This window comes from Bos mutus, chromosome 11 (genome assembly GCF_027580195.1).
Source record: "Bos mutus isolate GX-2022 chromosome 11, NWIPB_WYAK_1.1, whole genome shotgun sequence".
Taxonomy (NCBI): domain Eukaryota; kingdom Metazoa; phylum Chordata; class Mammalia; order Artiodactyla; family Bovidae; genus Bos; species Bos mutus.
The window spans coordinates 43,317,049-43,344,137 of NC_091627.1; the positions used below are offsets into that span (position 1 = coordinate 43,317,049).

A 27,089-nucleotide genomic window follows, 5' to 3' on the forward strand; every position below is an offset into this window, starting at 1 on the left:
GGGTTGAAATAGTAACCAAAATATTCTTTACTTAGGGGCGTGGGATGTGGCTGTTGGCTACACATTTTATGGTGGGGTCTTTAATTCAGTGATAAAATTTAAACTAAAAACAAGCCAAAAATTATAGGTTTCTTTATTTTCACTAAACAGGCAACTGAAATACATGGTACAAAAATAAGTGGTAAGATTATTGTAAAATGAATGGACAGAATAAATATTCAATTTAATTTTCCATCTATGAGAATTTCACAATAAAATCACAGTTTACTTTGTATTATAGATGTGCTTGTTGGGTCTATTCATCTTCACATAAGGCAACTGAAAAACTCCTCAAGCTACCAATAGTTATTTGGGTGAAATTTTTTTAGTGCTTCAAAAGGTTTATTTTTTTGCCTTATCAATACAGTACAAATAATTCAGAAACATTTTTAAAGTAGATGATACAAATTTCAGACAATGTAATGCACTTTTGTTTTATACAACAAGTTGTTCAAACTGTCAGCTTTTTCTTGGTGGGTTAGCAAAAAAATTATGTGAATTTGAGGTGTAAGCATATTTACATATTTATTTTTGAGAATTCTAGTGTTCTTTTCCTTGTGGTAGTCAAGACTGGGACAAGATGTTTCAGCACGCTTCACTACTTGCTTAATGAATGCAGTTTGGGGGATACTCCATTCCTACCCCCACTTTCAAGTACAAATATTTCAAGCTACATTATGGGCTTTTAATAATCCATTCACTCAGTAAAGGGAATTATTGCTTGCCGTATTTTGTAAGGTTGCTATGAATTAGCTCACATGTTCTAAACCTAAGCAGTCACAGTCTCTGGAAATCCTTGCAAAATGATAGCCATTCTGGTCTAAGCAATGACGTTTTATGACTTTGGACCAAAATTTCCTTTAGCATGTATGTTGTCATTGCAGCATATTTTACATCTGCCCTTCTTTGTGTTCCCATTTAAGCTTCAAAATATCATTGTATTGACATTGTCTATTGGCAGATGAGCTTAAGCCATGGAGCTGCAACAAGAACCCAGGTTTTGAAACTGCCAATCTAGCTCCCAGTACTGCCACTTGCCTGTGGACTTAAGTTCTACTACTTTAAGGGACTACTAGGAAATTATACCACAGGTAAACTTGGGGTTTTGTAACCACATGATGTGTCACTGTGAGCCACTGCTGTCCTTAAGGCTAATGCTAGAATCAAACCTGGCTGTGTCTGCTCGTGAAATGCTGCTGGCAGCATCTAGTCAGAAACAATTTCCGCTTGAGTTTTAAGGGAGGTCTTAAACCTATAGCACTGCCGAAGATACCATTAATAGCTGTGCTGATGCTCTTCAGTGATATTTATGAGCAGGTCCAGAGTAGGCAAAGGAAGTGAACAAAAATATCTTTAGATCATCGCCTGGTAAAAGTAATAGTTTTTTACAAAACAGGGCACTCTGAAATAAAATATTCTGTGAAAATTTCTGTCAGCTGAAGCCTATTATTAGATCGAATGGCACTTTTAGCTTTCAACTACTGTAAAATACCATTGGTCACTTTGAAGATGACAATCCTATAGAAACAATTTTTTTGCTAACTAGTTAAGGCATTTTCATGCCTAGCAAAATGTCAGTAAATGGGTTTAACTCCCAAGGGCTTATCCTGTAACACTCATTGGAAAGGCATGTACCAATTTATAGTCACATCAAAGAGAAGGTGAAATATATCAGTTTAAGTACAGAGGCTATAAGATATGCCTTCTGAACCAATTAAGGCCTTTAAGACTATTTTACATATATAATAATCTGCTAGGAAGGTGTTCTGTCTTTTTAAATCTATGTACAGAACCAAGATTAAAACAGACAGCAGAATCAAAATTATGCCTTTAAGCATTTTGATAAATACTAGAATGGCAGAGGCACTTGAAATACTCCATTTTATATAACTGTTACTGAATTTTATAGTTTCCCTTTAGAATTAAAATCTTTAAACATTAAAACTTATTAACAGCTTATTTTCCAGTTTAAACTCTTGAGGATTTTAGTTCACAGAGATGGATGAGATGGTGTTAAGTTGCTCAGCTTTAAGTTCTAAACTTCTCTTAAAGAGGGTAATTTTCTATTTAGTATTTTATTCTGAGGGGTATCAGAAGACTGCTTTATGAGAGTAACTGTTCTAATGTTACCTGCTCTGGGTTCAGGTGATTTGTCCATTTCTTTATAAATCAAAGTATCTTCCTTTCTTAAGCACCCTCCCTCAAGTGAGAACCTAGAGTTTGAGAAAGGATTTTGACTTTCTTGAAGTGTTATCACATATTTAAGTGTGGAGGACCCTTTCCTCAGGTCATAGCCTACTGGAACACAAGTAAACAGGCAAAGTGCTTTCCTCCTTCCATGCACATTCACAGCCAATAAAACATTTTGAAAGCGCTGCTTTGTTTTTGCAGAATGTGTGGTTACCAGCAATGGCCAATCATTTTACTTTAAAAAGCTAGAGTTGGCTTTAAATGGTTGCTCCTTGGTCCCTCCCCCCCCCCCCAAGGTATTCACATGTCAACTCCCAAAGGAACAAAAGAATTCCCTTTTCCCCTCACCATGAACAGCCTTAGCTTCTACAGCTATTTAACCAGGCTGTGTGAGCCTATCCATGCCCTTCTGACTCTTCCCAGGGAGGAGTGCAGGATGCCTCCTCCTGGAGGTACCCTGAAGGCAGATCATTAGTGGGCTGAAGCTCAATGGCAGCTTCTTAAGCCCCTATCATTCTCCTTTAAAATGTTAGGCAGGCAGATGGAGCCCTGAGCACTTAAGATGATAAAAGGTATCTTTGCAGCCCAAAATAACTTACAGAAGTTCTATTTGTTCAAAACTTTCTATTAATTTGGAGAGTCTGAATATCTTCTACAGTCTTCAGAGAGTGATTTATAAGCCTAGTCACTTTTTGTCTTTTGGATCCTCTTGTATGCCTGAGAACACCAAGTACTGGGTACCTTCTTTCTCCTACCAGCTTTCTTTAAATGATCTCAGTACACAGAGTAGTTTAGGAGTTCTGTCTCCTCTTTTTAACTGGACGGAGGGAGAGGAAATCCTGTAAGCCTTGTCTGCATTATTTGAACAACTGCAAAGCTACATGCTCTTTGTAGAGAAGCACCAAAGGAAAACCTTAACTGGAAAGGACTCATTTAAATAAAAACAGTAACTCAACAGCCCTTACTTTCAGGGAAAAGAAAGGCATTTTAAAGCTAGTACATTAGAGTCACATTTTCCACTTGGTTTCAGAATTAAATGGCTCTCACAAGGACTTCCGAAAGTTTCCAAATAGCCACATTTTGACTGACAGATAATTACATCTCATTCAGAGAAGATGCCTAAAGAGAAAGAGAAGCATCCGTTACAGGCAGAATGCTGCAGAGGAAGAAATGACATGGCAATCATCTGCATTCATTTTAGAATTAAAATGACTACTACCCTAGATTTATTTGATGCAAATACAGGGACTCCCTGCTCCCGAGATACTTGGATTTATCCCTTACCTTCTTTTATTTGCAGTGAATTCTCACCCAGGAAATCTGAGTTAAACGCCAGATTTCGGCAGTAGAAGTTTTGGAAGCAGCGTGCTCCAGTTGTGGCGGCATGGTGTTGGGCAGTGGTAGCCCCAGAGTGGGCAGCAGTCCCTCTTTGCTCTCAGCTTCTGTTCCTACCTGTGACATCTCCAAGGCCTGGTGCTCCCATCTATCCATCCCCTAACCCTATCCATCCCCTAACCCTTTTTTGGAGGGGAGTAGTGTGTGACATTTTCAGAGAGCATTTTCAGGAAAAGAAGGTGTGGGGAGTTGTAACTCAGGATCCCTGTGGCTACTTGGCTTTGTCAAGAGTTGCTTACCGATGGAGCACCACATGAGCTGGGTGGGAAGAGCCTACAGGATAGAGGCAGCCTGTACCAGAGAAGCGTATGTGCACAGACATAACAAAGTTGGTACAGGTAAAGTCTACAGTTGTTTCCACGGGTGGGGAGGGGTGACATGTCGGCCATTTAAGATGGAAGCACAGAGCACCCTAGTCCTCAGCAGGCACAGGGCGGAAAGTGAGCAATGGAGCGTGCCGCTTTCATCACCACAGAAAGCGCCCCCCCCCACTCCCTGGCAATGGCAGCATCTCCCCTTTTCAGTTCCAGGGGCTTCTCCCAGCCTCTCGCCTCTTATTTGTTTCAGTAGCTTTTTTAGTTGAAGGAGCTTCTAAGAAACAGCCAACTATTAGAACAGGAACTCTGTTCCAGAATCAGGCACTGGGGTCTGAGGACAAGTTTCCTCCTCTGGGGTTGCTCTACTTACCAGGCTAATTCCCTTCACACCGGTGCTCCTGTGTGCTGCTGGCGTGCTGTCGGGGGTGAGGGTGCAGCCGGCCAGTGTGTCTAGGGAGGCCAAGATGGTGTCGTACAGGCGATCCGCGTGGCTCTCCAGCGCGCTGGGCTGCCTAGAGATCCTGCCCAGGACATCCTTTAACACTAACAAATGAGTTTTAAAGCAGTAAGGCCAAAGACACAACACAAGTGTGCCTTCAAGGAACATACCAGGGTGTAGCAGAAAGCAGGAACATGGCCACAGTTTCACAATGTCCACTTAAAAAATACTCCCTCGACCGAACTGCACTGCGGAATCTATGTTGTTAACTTGTGATTGATGCTGAATTGTCTCAATGGCTCCACTCTGGAGTTACACATTCACAAAAATGCACAAGAGACATGGTTGTCTGATGACTGGTATTATCTGAGTTTTAGAGATAAGACCCCTGGCTCACACCCGGATCCTGTGGGGCTGAAGCCTGAAATGAAAACAGCAGGCCACCATGAGGACTCTGGGTCCTGCTACCAGGTCCCATCAGCTTGTTGGCTGTGGGACTGTCATTTAGCACATATATGGGTGATGCGGTAACGTAACATGGGATTGCTTGTGAACCCTTTTTGGTGGGTCCTAAATGAATAGACTTCAAGAGAAAATTACCTGAAAGCAGGCTAAGACAAGATGGTTCATGAGGCCAAGGTTCCAACCCCTACAGGCCAAGTTTTGAGGAAGGGAGGGGCCAGGTTCAGAGTGCATCACACACAGCAGGCTTGTTTTTTTCTTTTAAAAACTTCGACTTCCTTTGTTAAACACAAAGGCTGCTTTTGCTTCCTGTGCCTTTTATCAGCTGTGTTCACCCTCTCCCTAATTTCCTGCCACAGCTGCAACATCTGTGAGCAGAGGAAGGGAAAGGGGAAGCTGTGTTATCTGCAGAGGATGCCAGCAGATGGGTGGAAGGAGGAACAGGCTGTGGAACTTAGCCCCTAGGGAAGCCACAGCGGTGCAGCATCATCAGGGCAAAGTGCCAGCCTGACAGTTTAGAACAATCGGCAGGGCAGGCTGAGGAATGCAGCCAGGGCCCCTGGCACAGCTCACCTGTAAGGGTGAGTGGGTCAGGTTCTCTCCTCCAAGTTCACCGGTCATGTGAACAGTCCTGTGTGGGGTCAGTGGAATTCAAGGGGCCTTTGGTTTTTGAACTTTTATTTTAAAATGTTAGAACATTTGGTTGGGGCCAAACAAAAGGGAAGCTGGAACAGTGATGAAATTCTCTTTCCCAGTTGAGACTTCAATGTTTTCACTGAATACATGCATACAGGGCCCTGGTTCAGCTCGATGTCAATAGGTTCTAGTCGTCTGATCTAGGATAATGAGGAGTTAGGGTGTAAGGCAGGACTGTTACTTCATGTACCAAGGTAACCGGGTCAAAATGTAGTGAAAACTTGCCAGATAACCAAAGGAAAACCCGTTAGCTGGAGGCTGAGATGAACACATTTGGAAGGAATTAATCTGACCTGTCCCTCAGGTTTTGCACATGGCTGAGGATGAGAGTGGGCTCTGAAGAAGTTTGCGGGGACTGGGGTGTCCATGCTTGGGCTCCACTGACTCTGACAGTGTGATCTGGAGGGAAGAGTTGTGCGCCTAGCTGAAGACCCTGTGGATGTCTAGGGGAACCTGTGATTTTCATAAAACAGCCAAGTTCCTGATTAGTCCAAGCAGAGAACTGGGAGGGGCATGGTGTCCATCTGAATGAGCCTGGATACAGACCTGAAAATCACAAAATACCCCAAAGCATCTTTTTTTTTTTTTTGGCATGCACAGCTTGTGGGATCTTAGTTCCCCAATCAGAGATTGAACTGGGCCTACAGCAGTGAAAGCACCAGGGGATTCCCTGGACCACCAGAGAATTCCCTAAAAGAAAAGTCTCTTATTTAGGCAGTAAAATACCTCTAGACTCCTTTGGAGAGAAGAGCAAAGTGGGACATCATTACCGATTAAGTACTGAGAAGTATTACTGAGTCGATTTTTAAATGAAGGTCCAAGAACAACCTGTAGCTTGTAAGAAACACATGTGGCCTCCAGAAAATTTCCTGGTACTGAGTTCTTTATGCTATTGTGCGTGTGTGCAGGTGCAGGAGCCTGAGTGGGGTATTAGTGCACAGGGGTGGGAGTCAGGCTGCCATGCACTGTGTGGCCCCATGCAGATCCATAGCTCTGTGAAGTGAGAGTATTAACTATCCACCTCACGGGCCTGTGATTAAGTGAAAAAAATGTCAACGGCTTTGGCATGGTGTCTGGCACATAGTACTCAAGACAATGCTGGTATAACAAGTGGCAAAGGAGCCTGGCATAGCAAATTTCTGCCCCAATAAAAATTAAAAAATTCCTAATGCAAGAGCACAGTGGATGAGCCAAAGCAAAGGTGTCCCAAGGGCAAGGGATGCCGTGGGCTCATGTGACGGACAATGGGTAAGTCATGCCCTGCTGAAACCCTTCAGTGGCTCCCCCCAGCAAAACCCCTCTGCCACGCTGTTTTCAGTCCTGGGGGTTTCTTCCTTCCCAGGGGACATCTGGCAGTGTCTGGAGATGTTTGGGGTTGTCAAAACCGAGGAGGTATACTATTGGCATTTACTGGGCAGAGGCCGGGGATGCTGATAAGCACGGTGCAACAACAGGACAGCTGTCCTCACGACAGCGCGTCCCGTGGCCCAGTGTCAGCAGTGCTCAGGCTGGGACACTTGGCACCACCTCCCTACCACACACCCACCCACCACTGCTGGTCAGGCGCGCGCCACCTCTCCCTTCTCAAGCCAGTGGACCCTGCCCACTTTGTTCACACTGTTTTGCTTCCAGTGGAAATCCCACTTCACTCCAAAACTGAGGCAAAACACAGATGGGCTTTTTCAGCACTTGCTTGCTCAGTCTTACAGAAACATAGGGACTGCTCTGAGGGGTCCATCAATTCCTTGCTTTAACTTAGCATTCTCCTGTCATATTCGTCCTATCATACCTGCCCCCAGCAAGGGCAAGGCCAACTGTAAACACCTGCACCCTGAGATGCACTCTCAGAGTCTGATTTTCTCACCTTCCTAATCTGGGAATCCATCCTGCGAAAGGGGCTCAAGCTTAGTTTGTGTACCACCGTCCACCTGTCCCCTTCTCATCAGTTCACTTCTTCCTTCAGTCTCTTCCCATAGAACAGATTGACTGCTCTCAGGTCCTGGAACAAATCCTCCCCCAAAGCAGATAACGAGAGAGGGGTCCAGCCTGCAGGGCAAAAGGAAGGGAGCCCTGTAGGCTTCCCAGTGTCCTTGGCTCCCCTAAGCTAAGGGGAGCTGAACTAAAGCCAGCATTCCCACCAAGGACTCCACCAAGGAAAGGCAGAAGCTTAAAGAGCACTGTTCTTGGGGCTTCCCTTGTGGTCCAGTGGCTGGGACTCCGTGCTCTCAATCAGGGGCCTTGGTTTAATCCCTGGTCAGGGGACTAGATCCCACATCCAGCAGCAAGGTTCACACGCTGCAGCTGAAGCTCCTACATGCTGCTAAGACCGAGCACAGCCATATATATATTAAAGTATAAAAAAAAAAGTGCATCTTTCTTGCAGGCTCAATGCCTGACTTCTCACACCCGCAGGGCTGTGACTGCCTCATCACGTGTTTGTGGGGCCATGAAGATGCGAGAAGCTGGCAGTCGACTGTGGGAGTCAAAGGCAATGGGTGTGGACACGAGGGATTCTTGTACACTGGCTCCGCCTGGTGACAGAGTGGGTCCCGGACTTGCACTGAGAGGTTATATTAAGCACCAGCTAAATTCAAAACCCAAGCATCTCACCTGGGGTATTATCCAGCAGGCTCTGAAGCAGGATCTCCCCTTTCTGTAAGACACTCTCCGTCAGGGACTGGTGTTCATCTATATCTTTCTTAAATTGCTTAGAGCATAACAGAAAAAAACAGGAAAAAGCTTTATTACTACCATTTCACAAAAGTCATTAAAAATGATCTTTTCTTTGGCAGTTGGACTCCCCTTTAACCCACCCACTCTTCAGGATTCCCCAAGTAAACAGTGCAGTAGTTTAACCTCATCTTCTTTGAGCCCAAAGCAAACCCAGAGTCAATCCTGTTTTTCTGTTTACAACTTGACAAAAGCAGAGTTTTCTTTTCCCTGGCAGAGCCTGGCTCCTGAACAGCCTGGAGGCCGGGATTCCCGTGTGGGCTACACCTCAAAGGTCCCATTTAGGCTCACGGGCCTGTTGAGACTGTCTTCCATTCTAGTGGACCCGCAGAGCCACAGAGGTGCCTTCAGTGTGGCCACAGGCAGCTGCAGCCTGCCCCACGTCCTCCCTGTCCCGCTCTCTCTGGACCTGAGGCCGTGGGATGGCGTCAGGGAAGCTGTGAGTCTCCTGAGCGGTTGATTTCTTTTCCCCTTGCAGTACCAAGCCTTGTAACCGTTTCTGGTTTTTCCTTCAGCTGCTAAGATGTGAAGTCAAATCCATGACCACCTTCAGCACAGGGTGCAGTTCACATTCTGAAGTTGCAGTTTTACTTCTGGATTTACTATATTCCTGTCTTGTTTTCGTTTGCCCTAATTACCTGTATTGATTATTTCTTCTTTAGTTCTCTGCAGTTTATATGCTGCCACAAACCCACTGTGTTAAGACAAAATACACAAGACAGGGTCACAAGTGAAACGTGTGTGAACCAGTGTACATGTGCTTATATGTGGTATCTAAGTAGGCTCGAGGCAGCTCACATGTGGGCGTGAGCCAGGCGCCATCCTGGGTGCAGCAGCGCTGACAGTGGGGTCCCACCTGGTGATACAGTCGTGTGGATGACACAAGCGGGCTAGGCTTCGCTAACCTGCAGTGACTCCCAGCTCAGCTCTCAGCTCTACCCACAAAGCAGGATAGGTGCATGTGACTGGCCTGACACGCAGAGGACAGGAGGAGAATAAAGTGGTGGCAACAGAGCTGCTGTGAGGCGCCTGCTAGGAGGGGAGTGGGGCGGAGGCCTGCTGGAAAGGCCACCCCAGTGGGTCCAAACTCCAAGCAGTGCCCTCTCCATGGTGGTGCTGCCCTGGGCCTCCTGGGAGTGGGCCCTCACGCTCAGCCTTCCTCTCCTCTCTCAAGTGTGCTCTGGGAAAGGAACTCTGGCAACCACTCTCCATTCAGCAGGAAGCAGCATTCCCACGAGGGTAGGGCAGCTGGCCCACCCAGGCAAGGCCTTGCCCCTCAATTTTAGTTGGCTCCAAGTTGGAAAACAAAGGGTCCCCCGTCTTGCCTGGGTGTGGAAGGAGCTCTGAGTTGGGTGGTGTGGCCCTGGCTTGGTCACAAGTAAATCACACACTCTTCTATTCAAAGAACTGTCCCAGAAAACTGGACTAAACCACAAGTTCAGGCCACAAACACTACCTCTGCTCCTCCGGAAGAGGCAACAGAAAGACTGGGTCAACCAGACAGATGCACTGTAAGCCAGCAGGTGGCTCAGTTGATGTGAATATCAGTATCAAGTGATATCAGTATTGACTGATACTTTATCATCCAATTCAGAACACTTCTGAGAATGAAAGAGGGCCTACTGATAACTATGCCAGAACAGCACAAAATGTCACAAAATACACCCGTTACAAAGTTAACCAGGACCCACAAAGAGATCGTTAAAATAACAAAATCTAAAAAGAGGTAACCCCTACCCTTCAAAAGAATACCTTGAGAAGCAAACTGGGTCATATTTTGGTTTAAATACCATCAAAATGCCTTGTGTGTATTCTGGAGTCAGTGCAATTCAGCTCAAATCCTAAAAATACCAGTCAGGGCTGTCCAACAGAGTTTTCTGTGATGATAGAAATGTTCTAAAGGCTCTATTCAATATGGTAGCCACCAGACAAATGTGATGACCAAACACTCGGAATGTGGCCAGAACTGAAAAACTTAATCTTTTAATTTTACTTAATTTCAGTAGTCTTGTGATTTCCTAACAATGCAGATCTCTGTCTATCAATCCTTGAGAATCTGTAAAGTGAAAGTCAGCTGTGTCCGACTCTTTGTGACCCCATGGACTACAGTCCATGGAATTCTCCAGGCCAGAATACTGGAGTGGGTAGCCTTTCCCTTCTCCAGGGGATCTTCCCAACCCAGGGATCGAACCCAGGTCTCCCACATTGCAGGCAGATTCTTTACCAGCTGAGCCACAAGGGAAGCCCAAGAATACCAGAGCAGGTAGCCTGGCCCTTCTCCAAGGAATCTCCCCAACCCAGGAATCGAACTGGAGTCTCCTGCATTGCTTTACCAACTGAGCTATCAGGGAAGCCTGAGACATTTGGAAAATCACATTGCAAATAACCCTGAAGTATTCTGGATTGAAGGTATAAAATGGACTTTCTTCAAGCTCTGCTTGGTCTGGGAAGTAACTCATACATGTTAGTTTTTCAGCATTAAGGATTTGAAAAGAATTAGATTTCCAGTAAGATGTCTGATTAGATTTCAGGTAAAAGTCAATGGATCATGACACTGTGCATCAGTCACCCAAACTTTGACCTTCTAATCAAGTAATTTACCACCATCTAGTGAGTGAACAGTCAGAAACCAGGACCACTTATTACCCGGTAAAGCTGCAGAGAAGACTTGAGGCCTGTGAGGTTGGATCTGGGTGCAGTGAGGTGGTCAGTAGTGTCTGCAACGTTATACAGCCAGTGGATCAGCTCTTCCAGCTGACAACAAAATGTCTGTGTGGACAAATAAATCGTGTGTCACCCATGGAACCACAGGCTAAAAATATCTGGGGGATCCCAGGCTACAGGCTGCATTCCCCACCAAGGTGTTGTCTCCCCTCTGCTCCTGGTCTGTCCCCACCCGTGACTCGACTTCTGCCAGGGCAACATGGAGGGCTCACCATGGCTCTGTGGCCCCTTGGTCTGTGAAGGGCCAGCCCTGTGTGCAGGGACAGGGCAGGGCACGTGAGGGAGAGGGCAGCAGGCAAAGAGCGGCCCAGAAGGGACCTGCCCGACACAGGTCAGTTCCTCAGTCAGCACTGTACTGACTGTAGAACTGCTCCTGGGGAAGATGTGGACATAGAACATGGGACCGTGACCAAGACTGACCTGATCCTACACCTGAAAACAACTGAAGCTGCTTGTCCCTGTGCTGCTCCTTCCCGCCCAGGGAGCCGGGCCCCAGACTCCTGCCAGCCACTCACCAGGGGCTGGGAGCCCAGGCCTGTACCCCACGGCTTCACTCTTCACATGCTAACACCTGTACCACCTGCTCCACAGCACAAAGTCCACATGACACCACAGGGCAGGCTAAAGCCCTCCTTGAGAGCTAGAAAACTTCTGCGGCGTCGCTCCTGGGGACACAGCCCTCGGCTGGCTGCCCTGCTGCCTGTGGACACATCTGGGCGCTCAGGCGGGAGGCAGGCCCTGGGCTCTCCCAGGGTGTGGACAGCTGCGCGCCTGAACATCCTCATGTGAGGGACTGTACAAGGTCCGGGACATGAATTATTTCATTTAACCCACACAACGACCAAGGAGGCAAAGCTCCACATCCTACCAACAAGCAAACTAAAGAGATGGAGCCAAAACACACAACTACCTGGCGCGGACAACCCTGTTCCATGCAGTATCAGCTCCACCTCCTTTCTCACATGGTCCACCAGAGTCCAGCAAGTCTAGGCAACAGTGTGCCTGACACCCTCCAATCTGCAGTTACAGCACTTTATCAAATTAAAGCTCTGGGCAGTCTTTTGGCCAAGAAAACACTTTTATTGAGCCTGTACTTCCTGAAGGCATCTGAGCACAGGTCCCTCTTGTGCAGAGGGCCTCTTGATCCTCAAGGTCAAGCAGCCTGGGGAGTGGTTAGCAGCACAGGCTCTACTCTCACTGACAGTGAAGGCGCAGGTTACCTAACATCTCGCTGCCTTTTCCTCCAGCGTTGACAAGAGAATGCCAGTCCTCATCAGGACTGGACAGAAGGTGCAGTACGGCGCCTGGCACCTAAGTGCTCAACGTCACCAAGCTTCCTACAAGGTCAGTGGACGGGGGAAGAAGGCAACAGTGCCGAGACGCTGAGTTTACCTGCACGCACTGCACGAGTGACTCTTTCCCCTGCTCGCCGCCCTTCCTGGGAGGCTGCCCTTCAGCATCTGGATCCAACACTGCCGACCAGGAGGCGCGCGTTCTCACTGGTCCGGAGGAGACTCCCAGGGCCTGGCTGCTCACCAGACTGCCCTCTCCGGCAGAGCGCCTTGCATGGACGAAGGAGCGTCGCAAACAGTGCTTCTGGTCCTCAGCACTCCAGGACCCTCTGAGGGTAGCCCCGGAGGGAAGCTGGCTTTGGCTGGAGTCTGACGGGAGGGAAGCTGGCCCATCACTGTCTGACACGTCCAGGGAGCTCTGCCCTTCGGCAGCATCCGTGGACAGGGGCACCAAGGTGGGAATGGAGCCCAAATACGAAATCAAGCTAGAAACCTGTGTCAGCCGAGTGGGTAGGGCCAGATACTCGTCGTCACTTTCCACCTCCTCTTGGGGTTTCCATCCAGACTCCTCGCAGGTGAGGCGCCTGAGGCCCTGGCTGGCCCCCTTCTCCCTCTCCAACCCAGGTGAGGACCACCCTTTGTCCCTTGTCCTCAGGCGTGGAGAACCCAGCTCAAGGTGCCGGCCCACAGGTGGCCAGTCCCTCAGGTTCCTCCGGGCTGGCTCTCTGCTCACCCAAGGAGTGGCCCTACCGCTTGGGGCTCTGGGAGTAGAGGCAAAGAGGCTGCAAGATGCTAACCCCACACCACCCTGCTTCTGGGGTACTCCAGAGGGCCCCTGCTTAAGGCTTGGCTCTCTGGGCCCAGAGAATGACAGGGCAGCGGTCTCAGCTGGTGGGCAACTATGGGAGACGTTAGTGGGTGACTTAAGGGTGCTCGCCGGGGAGACAGAGAAGCTATCCAGGTCTATGCCCGAGTCCTGCAGGACGGGCTCAGCCAGCACGTGGCTATCGAGCTGCTTCGGGAGCCGGGGCCCGGGCCTGAGGGGATAGGTGTAGTCCAGCAGATCTTCGTACTCTTTGTTCGGGTTCCAGAGTGGGGAGCGGCGGTCTGGGGAGGGAGGCAGGGAATCGGGCAGCACACAGGCCCAGTACTCGGCCTGGAAGGAGAGACGTCTCCTGCCCAGCCCGGGGGCATCACCCGCTGAGGACACAGGCTGGGGCAACCACTGGAGCCGAGGCCCAGGGCTGACCACTGAGGGCGCTGACGGCGGGACAGCCAGCTCCAAGGAGGAGGAGACCTTGGCGAGGCAGCCACTCCGAGGCTCCGCCTTTTCCTGGTGACCCTGGAGACTGCTGCCTGGGGAAGAGGCGGACATGCTGCAACTGGAAGATGGTGGCGCGGGCGTCCCTGGGCTCACGGCCGACCTCCACCTCGATGGGCACGGGAAGCCCGAGATGGGAGACTGTGGGCAGAGGTCTGGCACCTGCGGCGATTCCACAGGAGACGGGTCATCTTCGGTGTCAGCATCGTGTCCCAAGCAAAGAGCAGCAGCTCTGGGAATGGCGTGAGTCTGAGGTAGCGCCTCCGGGGCAGGAAGCCTGGTCTCCTCCATCTACAGTGACAGGAGGGAGGGAAAAGATCAAACAGGCGAGCCAGACTTCTCTCTTCGGGGACAACTCTGGGGTGGTTTTGGGGACCCAGATGACCCGGAGGAAAGTTCTTGAAAAGAAGAGCCTGCTACCTGGTGCAAGAGTCAGACACAGTGAGGGTGCAGCTGGAGATGGAGATGAGGGGAGCAGACAGTCCTCCCGGAGCTGATCTCCCCAACCCCCACCACCGTTCCTCCCCGGTTCTTCCTGCACAGATGCCTCCTTCGTGAGCCAGCAGAACTCAAATAGCTCTGTCGTGCTGAAGCTGGAACACACTGCCTAACCTCTGAGAAGCGTGCCCTGCGCAAGCAGGACCTCAGCAGTTCCGCTGCTGACAGGACACACATCCGAACCTGGCAGTCAGGCGGCCCACCAGGCCCCACCCGCTCGGCTCACACCCAGCGGTGACTCAATAGTGGCAAAATGAGTCATTCACCCCAGCCTCCTCACTCAGACTTTTAATCAGCTCGCTGAAGAGCCCACCCCCAGGGAGGCAGGGTGGCACTAGAGGTTAGGGTGTGGGCTTTAGAACCAGACAGCCCTGAGGCCACCCCTAGCTGCCAGCTCCCAGACTCACTTCTCTCACTTCTGAGCCTCACTTCCCTCACCTGCAAAGCGGGGGTGGTGACAGGGCCGCCTCCTCAGGCTATGCAGATTAAATGAGCTCCAGGGTGAACAATGAGAGCTCAACCAACAGCAGCGCTGCAACAAGCACCAGACTGATACTCACGAACAGCCCATCTCTGTGTTCGCTCACTCAGTCTGACTCAGGTGCCCTGAGCCTCGCAGTGCCCCAGCCCCCTGGCAGGTGGGCCTAGCCTCTGTCTTCTCCCAGGCAGTCACGCTCAGAACTTCCTCATGTCACAGGGCTCTGGGCAGCAGCACGTGGTAGCCAGTGCCACGATGACATGGCACAGATCAAAGCCGTCACCATGAGAGGTCTTGGCAGGCAGACCACCACAGGCTGTCGGAGCTGGGAGGGACAGGTCAATCAGGTAACCTTCCCAACTGTCCTGAGGGCCTGCAAGATCCGGTGGTTTGCCCGAGGTCAGAGACAGTCAGGACTCCCTGCTCCACATGACACCCACTAGGCGAGGTTGCCTGTAGTCAGGGAGGCCCCTGAAATCCTCTTTGCCCAGAGACAGTGCTGCCAGGTCCCCAAGGGCCCAGTGGGATACAGCCCCCAGGAGCCCATGGCCCTGGAACCTTCTTCCCCACGTCTCCCCAGGGGCTCCAGAAAGCCTCCACATCACGAAGTCAAACACAGGACATGGGTCCCCCACCGTGGCTCCCCTGCCTGCCCTCTGGGCAGGATGTCTTGGTCACAGCATCCCCAATCCTCAAAAGGTCACCAGTCATACTCCTGAAGAAGTGGAGATGCTGTGGACAGAGCTATCTGCTGGGCCCACCTGTCCATATGAGCCTGCAGAACAGAAATCAGCACATTCAAGCTACCTAAGCTCCCCTACCTCCCCGCCTCACACGGGTGCTGGGGAAGCTGTAAGATGGTGAGACAATGCTGGAGTGGACTCTCAAAGGACAGCCCCACTACCCTGGTGCCTACCTGACTTCCTGCAGAGGGCAGATCACCAGTCTCCAGGCCAGCAGAAGGCACGCAACCAAAAGCGGGCTTAGACCCACCAGCTGCTGGCTCCCTGCTGGCCCCGCTTGCTGGTGGCTGGCAGGCTCTGGAGGGGCCAGGGCCAACCCCACCATAGCAGGCAGGGCCGGGGAGCCCCTCGGTGCCCTCAACAGGGGAGGCGGGTCCTCCCTCGGCTTCCAGGCGTGGTGGCTGCTCCCCGAGCACAGGCCCTACGGGGATCAGCTCCTGCTCCCCACGGCTCCAGCTCCCACAGGAAGGGGCTTTCGTGTCTGAGGACGCCTGCCCCTCTGCCTTTTCTGCTCCCAGGGCCATTGAGATGTCCCTGGGTCAGGATTCTGCTGAAGCTTCAGCTCCCTACAAGATGGGAAAGGGAGAGACAAAGATAAACTTCCTGCTTCCATGACCAGGAAACCTTTTGTTTCTTAATGATTAAGACAAAATTTTTTTGGCCAAAAGAACAAATAAATGATGGCTACTTCCTCAAAGAAGAACAGAGGTGTGGCTTTTCCTCAGCTCGAGACCCTTCCGAAGGGGAAGCAGGAGCTGTTATCCTATCCTCTGCTGTTATGTGGCCGGAGCCCATCCTATCATACCTGCCCCCAGCAAGGGCAAGGCCAACTGTAAACACCTGCACCCCGAGATGCACCCTGAGACCCAACAGATGCCCAGGAGGGTCAACGCAAGTCCAAACCAGAGTCAAGCTTTGTGCTGCGTGCTAAGTTGCTTCAGTCGTGTCTCTTTTCAACCCCGTACACTGCAGTCACCAGGCTCCTCTAGTCCATGGGATTCTCCAGGCAAGAATACTGAGGTGGGTTGCCATCCCCTCCTCCAGGGGATCTTCCCAACCCAGGAATCAAACCCACATCTATTACGTCTACCTGCATTGGCAGGTGGGTTCTTTACCACTAGTACTGGGAAGCCTGAGTCATGGTTTGCTGCTGGTGCTGCTGCTGCTAAGTCGCTTCAGTCGTGTCCGACTCCTAGCAACCCCATGGACTGCAGCCCACAAGGCCCTCCGTCCATGGGATTTTCCAGGCAAGAGTACTGGAATGGGTTGCCATTGCCTTCTCCGGAGTCATGGTTTGGTCCTGCCTAAAGTCACCCTTGCTGTCTGAGCCATAATATTTAAAAAAACCTAAGAGCATGGCATCCGGTCCCACTTCATGGCAAACAGAAGGGGAAGATGTGGAAGCAGTGACAGATTTTCTCTTCTTGGGCTCTAAGATTGGTGCAGATGGTGACTGTAGCCATGAAATTAGAACACAATTGCTTTTTGGCAGGAAAGCTGTGACAAACCTAGACAGTGTGTAAAAAGGCAAAGACATCACTTTGCTGATGAAGGTCCACATAGTCAAGGCTACAGTCTTTCCAGTAGTCATGTATGGATGTGAGAGCTGGACCATAAAGGCAGAGCGCTGAAGAACTGATGCTTTGAACTATGGTGCTAGAGAAGACTCTTGAGAGTCCCTTGGAAAGCAAGGAGATCAAACCAGTTAATCCTAAAGGAAATCAACCCTGAATATTCATTGGAAGGACTGATGCTGAAGCTCCAATATTTTGGCCAGCTGATGTGAACAGCCGACTCACTGGAAAACACCTGGGAAAGACTAAAGGCAGAAGAACAGGGTGACAGAGGATGAGATGGCTGGATGGCTTCACTGACTCAATGGACATGAACTTGAGCCAACTCCAAGAGATGGTGAGGGGCAGGGAGGCCTGGTGTGCTGCAGTCCTTGGGGTTGCAAAGAGTCGGACATGACTTGGTGACTGAACACACAAGGTCACCTGTCCCTTTGGCCCAGCCCCACGGGGCCAGGGGCCTGGCTGGGGCCCTCCCTGTGCCAGCGCTGCAGCAGTTGCCGTCACCACAGCCCAGCAGCAGGCAAGCGGCTCCAGCCTGGCTCTGACTGCTCTACTTCAGGCTGTGGCTGAGCTCAGGGCTCCCACAGTGCCTGCTCTGCTGGCGAAGGAGAGGCAGTCGGGAAGCCACACCCTGGGCTGTGCAGCAGGTGGGCACTTCTCATTCCAAGGATGGCCAGGGCTACAGCACCAACTGTCCTCCCGCTGACCTGGGTTCCAATTAATGGGTAACTGAGGGAAGCCGTGGAAGTCCGGGTGGATGACAATGGCAGTGGTCACACGGCATGCAGGCATGTGACAACAGACAAGTACACAGGGCAGGCAGCAAGGAGGAGAGAACCAGGGTGAGCCCTTGGGGCGAGGGAAGGAATGACTGGGAGCTGGATCTGAGAACAGAGCCATTCCAACAGGAGCTTCACGGACCACAGAGGGGGGACCCTGAGCCTGAGTGTGCAGGCGAGGGCTCTGCTGGGAGCCATGGCCAGATGAGGCTGGAATGAAAGCAGGCAGGAGAACTCCCGGAGGACTGAACAGGGAGGCAAGGGAGTACAAGCGCCCAGGATCTGGGCAGCTGCCTGGAATGCACTGCCAACCTCAAAGCTAAAACCTAGCCACAAACAGCCTCGTTTCCTCAGAGACAAGAAGGCACTGATGGCAACAGGAGGTGCTGGGGCAGCAGGGAAGCCAGAGCAGGTGGAGGTGGCCACAGAGGGGGCTCATCCTGCTCGGCCCTCACACCGGAAACACCACTGGTGGGGACAGCACGCCCAGAAAACAAGAGTGTTCTGCCCGGCCTGGCTGACTGGCGAGGCTCCAGTCAGCAGCGAGCCAAGAGCAGAACACAGGTCATGTGCACACTTACCACTTCTCATGGCCATCGCGTGCACAGGGACTCATCAGAACGACTGCCTTGAACTGGGTACATGTGGTTCAGATACAGAATACGCTGCACATGCAAGTCTCCCTCCCCTACCCCCAGAGGACACAGGGCATGTGGACAGCCGCACAGAGCATGGGGCGGGGCGGGGCGGGGGCGCCACGAGGAGACAGAATTAATGAAGCAAGGCACCTTACAAGGAACCAAGGAGTCCAACAGGGGAAGACAAAGCCACCAATTTTTCATATAAATCAGGCAAAAATATTTACCACTAGATACTCCCACAAAAAACCAGGTAGGTCTAATGAATGCTGTGTGTGTTTCTCATCTCTTGAGTATATGTAGACAAACACAAAAATTTATTTCATCTTCCCCCACTGCCCCCTTTAACACGGAAGTAGTTAACTGTACAGGACACGCTGTTTGGAATCTTGTGTTCTTTTTTAAATGAAATACCTTGGAGATCTTTCCTTAGCAAGGCACAGTCAGCACCTTCTGTTTTCTGCCCCCACCCAGCACTGTACTCCACTGTAGGGATGCACGCTAGCATATTCCACCTCCTGGTGGATATTTATGTGATTTCCACCTTTTGCTACTAATGCTGTGATGAACAAGCACGCACGCTGCAGCACACACACACACACACCACTGCACACATACTAGCACACCCACAGTATCAAGAGTCAGAGGAAATGCTGAGGTGAAGGGGACTCACACCGGTACTTTGGGCGTGAAGGGGACTCACACCGGTACTTTGGGCATCTGGTATACTCCCACCTGTGGCCTGAGAGCATGCCGGTTTCCCACAGCAGGTGGGTCCTTTTATCCTAATTTCACAGAGCGGGGAAACCTTTCAGAGAGTCAAATCCAGGCCTGAGTGACTCCAGAACCCAAGCTCTTTATGAACCAACTGGGGAACAAGGTACAAAACAGACACACAGAGCAGGCTTAGAGAGACTGGTAAGGGACCAAGTCCCACAGGACAGAACCTTCATGGAGCCACATCCTCGCCTAGTGGCTACTTAAGAAGCGGCAAGAAGACGATGACAGGCAAACTGTTTCCACAATTATAGGAACAAGCGGAGCCCACCAGCTGGAAGAATTAGGGTGAAGGCTGAACCTAATCAGAGGCCCCAATTTCTTGCTCCGTTTCTAGAAATCCTTTCAATGTCCAGAGTCAAGCCATGATGGGTGGCTAATCCATATTTACTCTCCTGGTCCCCCCTCACTAAAGCAGGTGGTCTTAACGACAGGGGACTAAAATAAGATGATACTGGGGCAATAGAGGGGTACAAAGAAATGATCTCTATCTTTGTTTAACAATGTGTTTTTGATTTGTCTTGTCTGGATTTCACTATTCAAAAAGAAGGTATCTCTACATCCTGGGGATGAGTGATGGGCTAGAATTAAAAGCTCCTCTGGGGATACCGCTAGGTAACTTTCAAGTATAGATACAAACCTGAACTAAGCGAACAGTGTCACCAGAAGTCCTTCAGCAACCAGGAGAGGTCTGAAATTCAGCGATTTTCATTGATTTTCTGAAAAGACAGATCATAGGTGGTTATTTTCTCAGTCTGGATACATAGTCTGTTCATAATCTCACTTATTAATCTGCCTAACAAATCAAGGTGTATTTTCCCTGTGCCACATGAGCTTTTTTTTTTTTTTAAATGAGAATTAAAACAGATTCATGTGAAAAGAAAAAAGTCTACCATGAGTGTTCAATCCAAATTGTACATAAGTATTACAGAAAACAAAGAAAGGGAGAAATCAACTGGGATAGGGAAAACTCCTTGAAGGAATGACTACTGAAGACATCAATCATCTGCCAAGCAAATGGATAAAGAGCTCAACTCTGTGGGCAAGTGTCAGGTGGGCATGTTAACATGCCCAGTTGCATGACAGTCCAGCTCTCATTTCCACACAGATTCTAGATTTTACACATCATCGTTTCTTCTCACGCCTCTGAGGATGAGGGTGGAGAAGGGGATTCTGCTTGAATCCTTCCAGTGAGACAAGCTTCCACCTTTCCAGAACACCAAATGGACTGCTCAGATGAAAATGTGCTATGCTGTCAGTAGCGTTAAACAATCTGCTACTCTTCGTGGGTCATCCCTGCTCTCTGATCACACACTTTACAGTGTTTTTGGAGGTCAGCAGCTCCTAGGTGGGCAGAGGCCCCAGTCAGCGGCCTTTTCTAACAAGAAAGTGACAAGAAATTGGACTGAGTGACTGGAGGGCTCTGAGCGGACAATGAATTCAAGCCTCCCATCTGAGAAAGATCTGCACGCACCAGTTCAGCCCTGTGCTTGGCCAAGTCAAGAGACTAGCCACTTGAGCTGCAGGATGAGAGAGCAAATCGCCAACATTCAGTAGATCATGGAGAGAGTAAAGGAATTCCAGAAAAACATCTACTTCCACTTCACTGACTACAAAAAAGCCTTTGACTGTGTGGATCACAACGAACTGGGGAAATTCTTTAAGAGATGGGAATACTAGACCACTTACCTGCCTCCTGAGATACCTGTATGCAGGTCAAGAAACAACAGTTACAAGCAGACATGGAACAACAGACCAGTTCAAAACTGGGAAAGGAGTATGACAAAACTATAGATTGTTACCCTGTTTATTTAACTTATATGCAGAGTACATCATGTGAAATGCAAAGCTGGATAAATCACAGACTGGAATCAAGATTGCCAGGAGAAATATCAATAACTTCAGATATGCAGATGATACCACTATAATGGCAGAAAGTGAAGAGGAATAAAGAGCCTCTTGATGAAAGTCAAAAAACGGAGTGAAAAAGCTCGTTTAAAATTCAACATTCAAAAAACTAAGATCATGGCATCCAGTCCCATCACTTCATGGCTAATAGAAGGGGAAAAAGTAGAAGCAGTGACAGACTATATTTTCTTGGGTTCCAAAATCACCGCGGACAGTGATTGAGGCCATTATAATTAAAAGATGCTTGCTCCTTGGAAGGAAACCTAAGACAATCCTAGACAGCATATTAAACATCAGAAACATCACTCTGCCAACAAAGCTCAGTATAATCAAAGCTAATGGTTTCCAGGAGTCATGTATGGATGTGATAGACCATAAAGAAGGTTGAGCACTAAAGAACTGATACTTTTGAACTGTGGTGTTGAAGAAGACTCTTGAGAGTCCTGTGGACTGCAGGGAGATCAAATCAGTCATCCTGAAGGAAATCAACCCTGAATATTCACTGGAAGGACTGATGCTGAAACTCCAATACTTTGGCCACCTGATGCGAGGAGCTGACTCTTTGGAAGACTCTGATGCTGGGAAAGACTGAAGGCAAAAGGAGAAACAGGTGGCAGAGGATGAGATAGTTAGATAGCATCAACCAACTCAATGGACATGAGTTTGGGCAAACTCCGGGAGAGGGACCACGTGGAGTTTGGTATTAAAATTCTGTCAGTTTCCAGGACCCGCAGAGACAATATGACCTACCAGATGAAATTAGGAATGATGGAGGCTTGGCTTACTCTTGCCCTACGGTAAAGATATGCTCACATATCATGTATGGGGTCACACTAACTGGTTAAGTCTGGACATCTGACCCTTTCTGGTACTGGCCGCACACTCCTTGTGCAGCCCCGTCACAGTTGCCAGGACTTCCTCCCACTCACGCCTGTCCAGGATGGAGAACAGAGAACTTGGAAGTCCGCATGTGGGTGGAAAGGGGGGGAAGTTGAGGGGGGCTGGCTATGTCCTTAACTAAACCATTCAAATGTACAAATGCTCAACTTAGGGGCAATCCTCTGATCAGGATTTTCTAAATCACAAGCTCACAAACCATCTGATTTACAGCAACTCTGCCCAGGAAGCCAGGTTCTGCCTGGGACCCATCTCTGTACCTGGGTGCACAGAAGGCACCTCTACCAGCCACGGAGACCAGGTGCTGCCTGAGCCAGCCCTACCAGTTCAGGGGCTAAAGCCCTTAAGCTCTGAGCTGTTTCCATAGGAGCCCATAGGTGTAAGTGGTCAATGAATGCCATGCACTGAATTCTGAGGTGGCAGAATCAGGCCGGAGAAGCAGACAAAGAAGGTCTCCGTGCTGCCCTTTCTCTAGGAACATGAATCTTCACTCGAGGAAGAAAGGGGGGCGGTGGGGTGGACCCAGCACTGTCAGTTTTGCTGGAAGGCTTCTGGGGGAACTAGATGGATGGCAGAAAGGGGCTCAAAGGCAGAAGCCAGTCCAGGCATGCGAGGCAGTATGAAAGCAGGTGAAGACGTGTGTGGGGAGGCCAACAAGAGGGGCAGTCACGAGAGGCCCAGGCCGGCCTCAGAGTGGGGTGGCTGCCAAGAACGCTGTGCAGGAGGCTTGAGACTGGGAGGCCCACGGCTCAAAGCCACCCCCTTCCACCTGCTCCTTCCCTGGTTGCGCAAGCCCTGCAGCCCTTCGAGGCCTGAGCTCCTATTACCATGTGATCGTATGTGAAGCACATCTTACTACTGCACTATTTTTGTTGCCTTTGTTCATGACAAGAACTGTTAACATGAGAACATATAATATCTTTTACGCAGCCAGCTTAATAAAGAAGTTAAAAAAAAAAATCAACCAAAACTGTGCTCTCTGTGACTGGGGCCACAGAGAACCTCACAGCAAGGCCAACCTTTTAACTTGTCACGAGAGGTCTTTAGATGGCCTTTAAGGAGATGCACTGCCACATCTACAAGGATCTTAACTGAGCTTCCAGCCACCCCTCCCCCTACCCCAAGCTCTCGGGCCTCCTTGGCAGCAGATTATTGCCATCCAACGAAGCTCAAAGTATGAGGATGATGGGGACTGAACATATCCATTAAGTGGACCCTCTGTTCCCACCTAAGTCTTCCCTGTAGCTCAAATGGTAAAGAATCTGCCTGCAACGCCAGAGACCTGGGTTCGATCCCTGGGTCGGGAAGATCCTGTGGAGAAGGGAATGGCAACCCACTACAGTATTCTTACCAGGAGAATCCCATGGACAGAGGAGCCTGGCGGATATAGACCATGGGGTTTGCAAAGAGTTGGACATCAAGGAGTAGCTAACACTACTCTGTTCCCAACAGAGAGCAAGGTCAAAAAACCATCTGCCCCATAACACAAATCATTCCTACTGTCTAAAGAAGCTGGCCCTGGACCATATGGCTGCAGCTCCACAGGCCACTGCTTTTACTGTACTAACAGTTTTCTATGAGTCCGTCGGGCCACAAGATGTGAAGACTGATTAAGAAACTGACTGATACTCGGGAGGTGCCATTAAGAACGTTTCTCTTTGGAGAAGAATTCTCAGGTCTCTGTAACAGACACTGTGATTTCACTGAGTAGCCAGTTTACTCTTTACTTTATATAGGTACTGGCAAAACTGATTTAAAAAAAATTCTCCTCTTTGCTCTTGCTGCTTGGAAGCTCAGAAGCAAATCAGTAGTCTCATGCAAGTAAAATCCAGAGGCCAAAGAGGCATTCAACTTTGGTATTTTTCACCTGATCTGTCTCAATCACTTTTCTTAAAAATCTTGTTACACTGGGAAAGATTACTCAATTTTTGGAACAAAATAGAGGAGTGTTAAAAACAGAATTTTTTTTTTTTTAAAAAAGCTCTAAATCCAACACTTCATCAAATGCCAGAAGAAAACAAAGCCTGTTTACCAGCACGTCTAAAAATCAAATGTAGATCCTTATGTTAGTATCTTTCTACTCAAAGTGTTGTCCATGGAAAAGCAGCACCTGCATCACCTCAGAGCTTGCTGGGAATGCAGATTCTCAGGCACCACCCCAGAGCTCTGGAATCAGAATCTGCATCTTAGCAAGCTTTCCAGGTGGTTGGTAGGCATAGTAATGTTTCAGAACCACCAAGTTAGTAAGCCTATTTCAGCATCCTGAAAGGGAAATACAATGGCTTTCCAACCATTCATCAAGCACCCACTTTATGCAAGGCAGACAAAAGTAGGAAATTTACGGTCCCTGTCCTTAAGGTCCGGAGAAGGCAATGGCACCCCACTCCAGTACTCTTGCCTGGAAAATCCCATGGATGGAGAAGCCTGGTGGGCTGCAGTCCATGGGGTCGCTAAGAGTCGGACATGACTGAGCGACTTCACTTTCACTTTCATGCACTGGAGAAGGAAATGGCAACCCACTCCAGTGTTCTTGCCTGGAGAATCCCAGGAACGGGGGAGCCTTGGTAGGCTCCCGTCTATGGGGTCGCGTAGAGTCGGACATGACTGAAGCAACTTAGCAGCAGCAGCAGCAGTCCTTAAGGTCCTTCCAATAGGACACTAGGAAAAGCTTCCACCTGTGGCAGGTTTCTTAATGGTTAATGACAGGATGTCACAACTGGAGGGCATCTTCAGAAAGAATGGTATTTCCTAAAAAGGATTCCAGATTCATATAGCTACACTAAAAGCACAATCAGAGACCAGAATTCTCCTGTGATCCTTACAAGTGAGAGGAGACAAGGTCTTTGTTTTGGAGATTCCAAGTAATTTAAGAGAAACTGACATACCAAGGGGACCTACAGCTGGCAGGAAATAGACAGCCTGTTTCCTGTGACCAGAAAGTGGTACAGGAAAATCCGGAAGTGAGGCAACCTCCCCCTAGGGGGTGCATCTGCCACCTCAATGTCTAGCAAATAGATTCAGAGCTACTAGAAGACTTTTTCCAGTGTTCACAATGTTTGTGAACAACTTTCAAGACAGGAAGGAGTTTTTTCATGAAAACAGATTTAAGTTAAAAGGAGAGACAACATCTCAAGTCCACTTCCATCTGAACCAACTTTGTCAGCCACATCAGCCTCCCTCTCCTCTGCTTTTATATGACCATTTCAGTAACAGACCACATGAAAAGTTCATCAAATATTACTGCAATACTTGACCAAATTGTTATTTGGCACTCCATCAATCTCCAGTGGGTGACGGTACTTTAAATGCATAAACAGTAATCTTCCATGGAATACTTTTACAGTGGGGGGGGGGGAAATCTTGAATGGCTTAAGGAATATTTTTAAAATCAAGGAACAGATAAGGACCAAAAGGCAGACAGAACCTGAGGGTTAAATACTATATAGATGTTTAGTATTAGTGAATCTGCTCAAATACGTTTATTTTTATCCTAACAAGTGTGAACACCTAAGGAACATGGTGCCAGGGAACTATGCCAAGCATTTTATTTCAATATTTTATTTAATCCTCAGAAATCATGAAGTAGGTACTACTGTCACTCCCATTTAACTGAGCAAACTGAGGCATGAAGAAGTTACCTAACTTATGCAAAGTTAGTAACAAGGTTGAGCTAAAGTCATGGGATTTGACTTGAAAGCCACAGCTCAACTGCTTTCCTCACCTGTACAAATAGCTGGCCCAACATGTTAATAGAATTAAAGTTTTTGTCGACTTTTGGTTGCACTACTGAGTTTTTGCTTTCTTTTGGCTTCCTTCAGCCACTGAGTGTCTTCTGTGTTCCAAGCACTGTCCTAGGGGCTGGGGAAACCACAATATAGTGTGATGTATAAAGACAGAGGCTACAGAAGGCAGACCAAAGTAGGGAGTGATTATTAGTTGAGGGGTAGGGAAAGACCTTTAAAAAGCTTTCCAGAAGAGGTGAAACCTGAGTTATTTCCTCTTTTCTGCAGCAGGAGACTCAGAACTGATGGACCCAGGTGGTGGAAGGAACAAGAATGAGAAGGGATGACCTCTACCTTTTTTTTTTTTTTTTTTTTTTTCAATTTTTTAATCGAAGGATAATTGCTTTACAGAATTTTGTTGTTACCTCAACCTCTTAATCAAGCCTTGTACCGTTGATTTCTTGACCCAAAACACTGTGTTATGCATTATTTTAACAACAACCTTCACATCCTAGGTCTAGGAACATAAGGGTTTTTATGAATGTCATCTATCTTCGTGTCCGCCCTCCCCATCCTCCTCCAGTAAACTCCCAGTGAGGTCCAAATCTGCGGTGGCACTGGCTGGTTTCCGTTCATTTTTATTACAAACAATACACCGAACCCAACCCAATAATTATAAAGGGCCTGGACAGGTTTTGGACTTGTGCCCCTGGGCTGAGAACCATTCTAGTGATGACAGTTGGAAAGGGTGGCCTTTCCAGGCAAAACATGTGAGACGAATTGCATTTTCTCCTCGGCAGCAGGGCTGCCGCATTCTAAGCGACCAGAAGGCATCGTTCGTCTCCATCTTAATAGCCGGAATGACCCTGAGCGGGTGAGAGAGAGTCTCTAAGGCAGCCCGGATCCAGGAGCAGCTCGAGCCCCTAACTCCCGGAGCACCTGGGCAGGGCAAGCGCGCAGGGTAATAAACAAGACACGCCCGAGGCGAGGCCGCGGAGGAGAGTCAGTCCTCTGAAGCCGGGGCAGCAACGCGGCGCAGCTGCTCGGACGGGAGGATGCCCGGACACGCTCGCTCCCGCGGCCCGATTTCGCCGCGCTCAGGCTTTTCCAAAGACGGCCTCCCGCCTCCGCGCCCCGACTCCCGGCAGCTACTCTCACCCGCCGTTCCGCCTGCAAAATGGAGGCTCAGGCACGAGGCGCCCCCGGCCCCTTAAAGCCTCGGCGCCCTTAGGGGAAGGGGACGCAAGGCCCCGCGGCCCGCCCCCGCAGAGCGAGGGGGCCGGGCCGCAGCCCCCCGAGCTCCGCGCCTGTGCACCAGCCGGTCGCTACCTACCGCGTCCGGAACCCTTCGGACTCCCCGAATGAGCCGGCGGCGTCAGCAGTCGCATGCGGCAGCTACGAAGACGGAGTCCCAGGTGGACACAGAGGCCCTCCCGCCGGAGTCCTGAACGCCTGGGGCGGGACCGAGCG

General features: G+C 49.4%; 1 protein-coding gene across 6 annotated transcripts; it reads right to left on the reverse strand.

Moving 5' to 3' along the window:
• Positions 1–250: 250 nt before the first annotated feature.
• On the reverse strand, positions 251–27,089 carry CEP68 (centrosomal protein 68). Of its 6 annotated transcripts, none has more exons than XM_070379364.1 (8): positions 26,953–27,089; positions 19,733–19,811; positions 15,498–15,890; positions 12,385–13,896; positions 10,915–11,037; positions 8,149–8,245; positions 4,312–4,484; positions 252–3,348 (listed from the first exon to the last, which is right to left on the reverse strand). In XM_070379364.1, the coding sequence occupies exons 3-8, from the start codon at positions 15,846–15,848 to the stop codon at positions 3,325–3,327; spliced, it is 2,280 nt and encodes a 759-aa protein (XP_070235465.1). In that variant the 5' UTR covers positions 15,849–15,890; positions 19,733–19,811; positions 26,953–27,089; the 3' UTR covers positions 252–3,324. The 6 variants fall into 6 exon arrangements, 5 of the variants coding, with proteins under 5 accessions (XP_070235469.1, XP_070235465.1, XP_070235466.1 ...); XR_011466032.1 differs by lacking the exons at positions 252–3,348; positions 4,312–4,484 and adding exons at positions 4,500–4,801; positions 4,981–5,210; XM_070379368.1 differs by lacking the exon at positions 15,498–15,890 and having other exon boundaries at positions 251–3,348.